The sequence below is a fragment of the Stylophora pistillata genome, chromosome 8, assembly GCF_964205215.1.
Source record: "Stylophora pistillata chromosome 8, jaStyPist1.2, whole genome shotgun sequence".
Lineage (NCBI taxonomy): Eukaryota > Metazoa > Cnidaria > Anthozoa > Scleractinia > Pocilloporidae > Stylophora > Stylophora pistillata.
In genome coordinates this window covers 1,367,501-1,373,975 of record NC_142526.1, presented here as the reverse complement: position 1 = coordinate 1,373,975, position 6,475 = coordinate 1,367,501, and the positions used below count along the sequence as shown (strand labels likewise).

The 6,475-nt window shown below is 37.6% G+C and overlaps 3 protein-coding genes across 3 annotated transcripts in view; 2 read left to right on the top strand and 1 right to left on the bottom strand.

Annotated features, from left to right (window-relative positions):
• Positions 1 to 1,180: 1,180 nt before the first annotated feature.
• LOC148724389 (prolactin-releasing peptide receptor-like) lies at positions 1,181 to 2,636 on the top strand. Its single transcript, XM_088730312.1, has one exon. The coding sequence runs from the start codon at positions 1,181 to 1,183 to the stop codon at positions 2,462 to 2,464; it is 1,284 nt and encodes a 427-aa protein (XP_088586438.1). The 3' UTR covers positions 2,465 to 2,636.
• A 1,923-nt stretch (positions 2,637 to 4,559) lies between these two features.
• On the top strand, positions 4,560 to 5,951 carry LOC111347180 (adrenocorticotropic hormone receptor-like). Its single transcript, XM_022954443.2, has one exon. The coding sequence runs from the start codon at positions 4,696 to 4,698 to the stop codon at positions 5,713 to 5,715; it is 1,020 nt and encodes a 339-aa protein (XP_022810178.1). The 5' UTR covers positions 4,560 to 4,695; the 3' UTR covers positions 5,716 to 5,951.
• Positions 5,830 to 6,475, bottom strand: part of LOC148724388 (adrenocorticotropic hormone receptor-like) — a 2,187-nt gene continuing 1,541 nt past the window's right edge. Inside the window, exon 1 of the mRNA XM_088729199.1 lies at positions 5,830 to 6,475. This exon is cut by the window's right edge and continues 1,541 nt beyond it. The gene's annotated coding sequence lies outside the window, so the exon portion shown is untranslated.

Below are 6,475 nucleotides of genomic sequence, written 5' to 3'. Positions count from 1 at the left end.
TAACGGTGTCTTACAATGAAAGTGAGTAGCCGAACGTTGCGAGGATTTTCAAAAGGACGTCCAACAAAAGTAGCCGGGAAAAAGTTGTTTTTGCACAGTCCGAGCTACGATATGTTTTGTTCTAAAATGCCTTCTTGAATCATCGTCACGGAAATGACATTTTTCTTAGTTTCCTTTTCTTTAAGGACCTTGCCAATGGTGATTACATATCAGATTTGATTTAATCCTTAACCAATAGGAGAGTACGTTTCTCTTAAATCACCACATAATTTTAACTTACAATTAAAAAAGTTTGAGAGGGAAAGTCAAGGAGACCTTTTATCTGATTTCTCAAAGAACTTGAACTTTACATAAGAAAATGATTATTGCATTGCTCTATTTAGCAACGTAATTTGCATAGAAACAAAGTACCAGTAATGTATTATGCTGAATGAAAAGACAGATTGATGTATTGGAGATGTTTTCATGTTGTCGCCAGTAGCGACACACGAAACAACTTTTCTGATTCCATCTCAGCGCTTAAGGAGAATGACATTTTATGTAGTGCTTTTTTCTATTGATTACATGTAATATTTTTTAGTTTCTAGAACGTTGAGTAAAACAGAAAGTTTTAAGAAATACTGATAACGTTATCTAATGTTTGATGATCAGGTAGCAACTTGGAATTATAATTACAACCAAAACTTACTTACAATTAAAACTTTTCCGATAAATAAATAGAGTACGGCTTTCTAGTGACAGACCTTTTCTCTTACTTAAAATGCTGGGACGTCATTAATTAATCCAAGAATCTTACCATTTCCTCTGTTATATTTCTTTTATAATGAAATATTTTGTTTTCGTCGAACACTCTAGAATTATGCAACTTGTTACATAGCCATCTGCAGGGAAGTTTAAGAATAAGCTGCAATTAAAGTCGTTTCATTCCAAGCAAAGTTTTTCCGTTACAAGTGGCAACATTTTCTTTGAAAATTAAAATTATGATGCCAGGTAGTTTGAGGGTCATCTCCATCTTTAATTGCTTGGCTTTAAAAGCTCTTAAGAACTTGGAAACTCTCGCAGATCTACAAAATGACCTTTCCAAAAGAAAGAGCGAAAAGGTGAAGAGTTTTATTTGGCTGACGATGGGTTTTAACGATCTACGTGAAAGGCAGGTGATTAAAAACAGAAATTAAAAAAGATGCCAGAGAAGTCTTACTTAAGTGTTCTCGACAGCATTTCACGAGGCGTCGCACGAGACCTTATTTGTCCTTACTTGCAAGTAACAGCTTCCCCACTGACCTCAGTGCTTCAGATTTACAGTAAACGTCTACCAACGGAGAAAACCTCATCAAAGGCGCTTTGGTTCTGGATATATCAGATGCAAATGTCTTTTCTTAACAGCAGCGAAGAGAAGGACCACGCAGGTAATAGCTGCAGTGCAAATGTTAAATCACCTTGGCCCAATGCCCACCTTTCGACAAAAACTATTATAATTGCTGCGCTTACCTTCATATTAATTCTATGTCTGGTTTGCAACTGTTTGCTGATCTTGGTCGTACATAGAAACGTGAACAAACGGATGCGAACACCGAGTAATTATTTCATTCTGAACATGGCTTTTTCGGATATTTTGCTAGTTATCTATTCAGTTCCTCGGTACATAGTCATGATACCGTTTGACATGCAATGGCTTATCGGTGGAGTTGCAGGGGACATTTTGTGCCGATTTTCGTTTTTTATCGATGAAATGCCAATGTTGGTCTCTACCGGAAGTCTCTTTTTCATTACACTGGATCGCTTTTTCCTGGTGTTTTATCCATTGAAGAAGATCATCATAATGCACATTGCTCGTCGTATAATGGCTGCCTTGTGGATCTTTGCCCTCGTGTTTGCTGCCCCTTTGTTCGCCATGTCTAGATTGGCTGAAGCTCCATCCGGAATTCTCTTTTGCATTTCCGATTTTTCTTTAAGTGTTCTCTTTATCAAATATTTTTTGTTTTGCTATGTTTTCACAATAGCGATACCACTTCTTATAATCATCATTATGTACATCGCCATTGGTTTCAAAATTAAGCATAGAGTACCCCCCGGAAACCAGCTACCTTCGCATAGGGAGAGGCATGAACGGGTAACTCACAAGGTTTTGGCCATGCTTGTCGCTATAGTCATTGCCCTGATTTTGTTTCGTTTTCCATTAATATTTTTTCTGACAGGCTGTTTCAAGGGCTCAACTAGTATTTACAGTAATTCTAGATTGTTTTTCGCCGCACAGCTTTTGACGTATACCAACAGTGGCGTTAATCCGCTAATTTATTTTATCTTTAACGAGCAATTTCGTCATGGAGCAAGGCTCATTCTACACGAAGTCAGCCGGTGTTGCTTCAAAGCGACAAATGAGGTGCACGCTGTGAAATTTAGTGCTCACCAAACGAGCGGCTCTACCAAGCTTGAACATGCTGAGATTGTCCAGATTGATGTGTAAAAATAAACTTGGAGAGATGTACACTTGCTGATGACCCATTACATTTAATTGATAAAAGAAACTAATGACGCTCGAAAAATTCAATTAGTCTTTTAAATGCTCTGTAATCCATGGATTCATTCATTTTTGTATTCCTAGTAAGCTGCTTTTAATAGAGCAACCTTGCTGTCAAGACCATATCTAATTCAGAATAAGAACATAACGAAGCTGTGATCAAGAGCTATTGCACATTTCCGGTGATGGTTCAGAATCTTCCTGAGAGAATGTATGAAAAAAAAAAAAAGACAAACCTTCATACATTCGAAAGCTAACCATAGGAAAATGTCATTTGTTTGCAATATTCACAACCCCAGCCCTCTTCCTCTTTTTGGCCGTCGCTCACCCCCTTGGCTTGGTACAAATGTCTTTCTCTCCCCAGCCTTCCGCTGTCGTTAAAGTCAAAGATGGCGGCCATTATTTTCATTTTTATTCATTTTCTAAGCAATCCTTCGCAACAATCTTTACGGTGGCCAATTTACAATTTTAACTTAGTTGATATTACCAAATTACCTTTTTTTAACAAACTCCCTGATTCGCGCATCATTAAGTCAAACAGAACCGTCTAATATTGGTCTTTCTCCAAAAGAAAAATAAAATTAAAAAAAAAAAAAAAACATTAATAAGAGCTACCTATCGTGCTGCATAAAAAAGTGGCACGTACCGGTAGTCAGCCAGTCAGCCCGCAATTGGTCAGTTACTCTATCAGTCCTTCTGTCAGTTAGTCAGCCAGTCAGCCCGCAATTGGTCAGTTACTCTATCAGTCCTTCTGTCAGTTTGTCAGCCAGTCAGCCCGCAATTGGTCAGTTACTCTATCAATCCTTCTGTCAGTCTGTCAGGTCAACAGTCGAATAGAAAGTCAATTAGTCCCTTACAAATATTGTTCGTTTTGTCAAAACCGAATGACATGGGAAATGTCTTAGCCTCCCAACAGAAATCAAACCCCAATCTCGACTTCACCCTCCAACATTGATTTGATTTTTATTGAACTATGATAGCGAGCTACAGGTCATTAATAAGCCTTCGGGTCACAAGCTTCGTCCATAATTCTAGTTTCTAGGACCAGTTAAATAGAATGCGTCGCGTGCACCGGCGTAAGCAGAATAGAAACGTCAAGTTTTGAGCTGGTGTTAATTATATTGACTCGAAAAATTTCAATTTTAGTACTTTTTGACTGATGCCTGCCCGCCAATTTTAAAGACGAACTAAAAGACCAACTCTTTTGTGTGGATGTCAGTTTTTATCTATGTCTCGTGCTCGTGACGGAGCAAAAGCCTCCTTTGATTTTGACGCTCAACTTGTGTGAAGTTTCCCGGCAAACAGATGCTGATGGCCTTCAGGCTATATTCACTCGTACCAACCTTCGTAACTTTGCATGTCCTAAGCCTCGTAAAAAATAAATTCGAATTTTTCTCTAGCTCTTAATTAGATAAACAAGAAACTTCCCCTTGGTTAAAGAAACAAATACAATCATTCAAATTCCATGAAAAATTCATTTACATAAATGATATTTTGAAACTTTTCAAAATCCCACAAACGTTTTCATTTCCTGGGACTCTTTAACGCGTAATTCTTAAATACGCCTTCCTTCTCTGGTGAGGAAACAAAACTTTTCATTTACTCGTTATATATATAGTTTATCGTCTAAGTAATTCATATAACCAGATATTGCACATCTGTACTTATGAGCGACAAAGAAGTCAATTATGTCAAAGAAGTCAATTATGTCAATTTTTAAGATTGAAGAAAACATTGGATCATAACTGTTGGGAGTTGTTTTGAAGCAAAAAGCACGCAAACATTTCTTTCGAGATCACAGTTTGAATTTTTTTCCTTTTTGATGGATAACTCAGACAATCATAAGGAGATTAAAAATCTGATTGTTTTATTCTCGAAAGCACCTAAAAAAATTTTGTTTGATGAAAATACGATAATCAATCAGATTTCCCTACTTTTCTTTCTATATTGAAATGCCTTCAAATTAAAATTTAATATCAATCTACTCCTCTTTGAAAAATTCATTTCAGATCAAACAGATGTAAGCTGGCTATTCATTGGTCATCAAAACCTGGAGAACAAACATTCAAAATCGAAATAAGGTCGAGAGTCAACAACTGTATCGTCGGTAAAGGAAATCTACATGTAGTCGAATTTATTCTGGATTACAATTATTACAAAAAGCTCGTGGGAGGAAAATGTCCTTAACAGGTTCAAACTCATGCTCTGATGTAGGTGCTCCGACATATTTGAGCATTATCACTGCTACTGTGGATTCCATCCTTGGTGTTACAGCCATCGTTGGTAACTTATTGGTTCTACTTGCTGTTATTCTGGATCCAAATCGCAATCTGCGATGTCGGTTTAACTATTTCGTGGCTAATTTAGCTGCTGCTGATTTGGTGATGGGAGGTTTGGGGCTCCCCATGTCGGTAGAATTCCATATTCGAGAGTCGCTGACCAGCGAAGATTTTAAACCTTATCTCCCTCGAGATCATGTCAGGATGAATATCATATTAATCTCGTGTACAGCATCTATATTGAGCTTTACTGCCCTGACTATAGATAGATTTATTGCCATCAGAGATCCGCTGGGGTACAGGACAAAGATGACTACAAAACAGGCCTTCATTGTGTCAATTCTCATATGGTTTATTTCCAGCGGACTTACCGTTCTGTACGTTTACGAGGGCTACATGAACTGTCGGTTTTTAATCGCTAATCTAGCTGTTGCAGCTACTCTTGCCGTGCTGTGTCTCAATTATTTCAAAGTCTTAAGAGATTTTAAGGATCAAGCTGATAATTGGAATGCCTTGCACGATGGCCGAGGCCAAGACAATTGCGCGAAACGGAGAGCGCTCAAATGGCAGACGAAAATTACCAAAACTTTTCTGTTCATGTTATCACTTTTTATTTGCTGCTTTTTTCCGGCACTAGTATGTATCTATGTAATCAGCTTCTGTGCAAGGTGTTCTTGTTTATTTATTCACTGGCTCAGGGATTTAAACGGTATTTTGATCAGGGCAAACTCGAGCATGAACCCTTTCGTCTTTGCCTGGAGACTGAAACGTTACCGCGCCGCTTTCGCTAAAATTCTACGATGCGGAAAAACTCTGCCAAAATATGGAACAACTTCATTCAACTTGAGTACTTCTATGACTAACTTAGGATTTACAACATCTGGGACGTACAAATATAACGGCAATGAATCGAATTAAAATTTATTTCAGAGCTGCAAAGCTTGCTACGAGATAGAGATAACTTTGGATAATAGGATAACTGCGATGGTCGAAATTTTCAAACTGACCATCGCCTTGAAAGTGACTCATACATGAATACATACTGGTTTATTGGGTAAATATGAACTTAATTGTTTGTGAGGAACACTCGGGTTCTAATTTTTAGGTATTACAAAAAAGATGGATTAAAATAGAATAAAATATAATGAATAAAGGTAATATAATGATAAAAATTGTGTTGGTTAAGTAATAAAATTTCTACTCACAGGTTGAAAATTTGGCATAAAAAAAACACAAATAGAAATCTCACCGTCACGGCACTTTTTCGTGAATCTTAAGTCTATTCATTCCAAGCGAGTGATTCCTTAGATGTAAACGAACCCAAACTACTTAACGCACCGCGTTCTACGAGATGCGCTGCAAAATTAATACTCTTCAATTATGATCCGCCATACTGTTTAGCATCCCGGTGGAAGTTGATAGAAAATAAAATAAACTTAACTTCTTTAAATCTTCTGGGGCCTCATTGGCACGGCAACATTCTCTTTGACAGGGATAAATTAACTCAGTGCATCTCCTTATAAATAAAAACCACGAAAATGAATATCATTTCTTCCACCCATCCCACCCACTGGTTGATAGGCCAAATACTGCATCTGACATTAACTCACAGCTGGCAACTGACTAAGTCTCCAGTTACGTCATACAATAGCTTCCGATTTCCAGCTTCGTTGTTGCG

What these genes read in the sequence shown, in the direction of transcription:
- LOC148724389 (XM_088730312.1), top strand. Translation starts at nt 1,181, where the DNA reads ATGCCAGAGAAGTCTTACTTAAGTGTTCTCGACAGCATTTCACGAGGC.
- LOC111347180 (XM_022954443.2), top strand. Translation starts at nt 4,696, where the DNA reads ATGTCCTTAACAGGTTCAAACTCATGCTCTGATGTAGGTGCTCCGACA.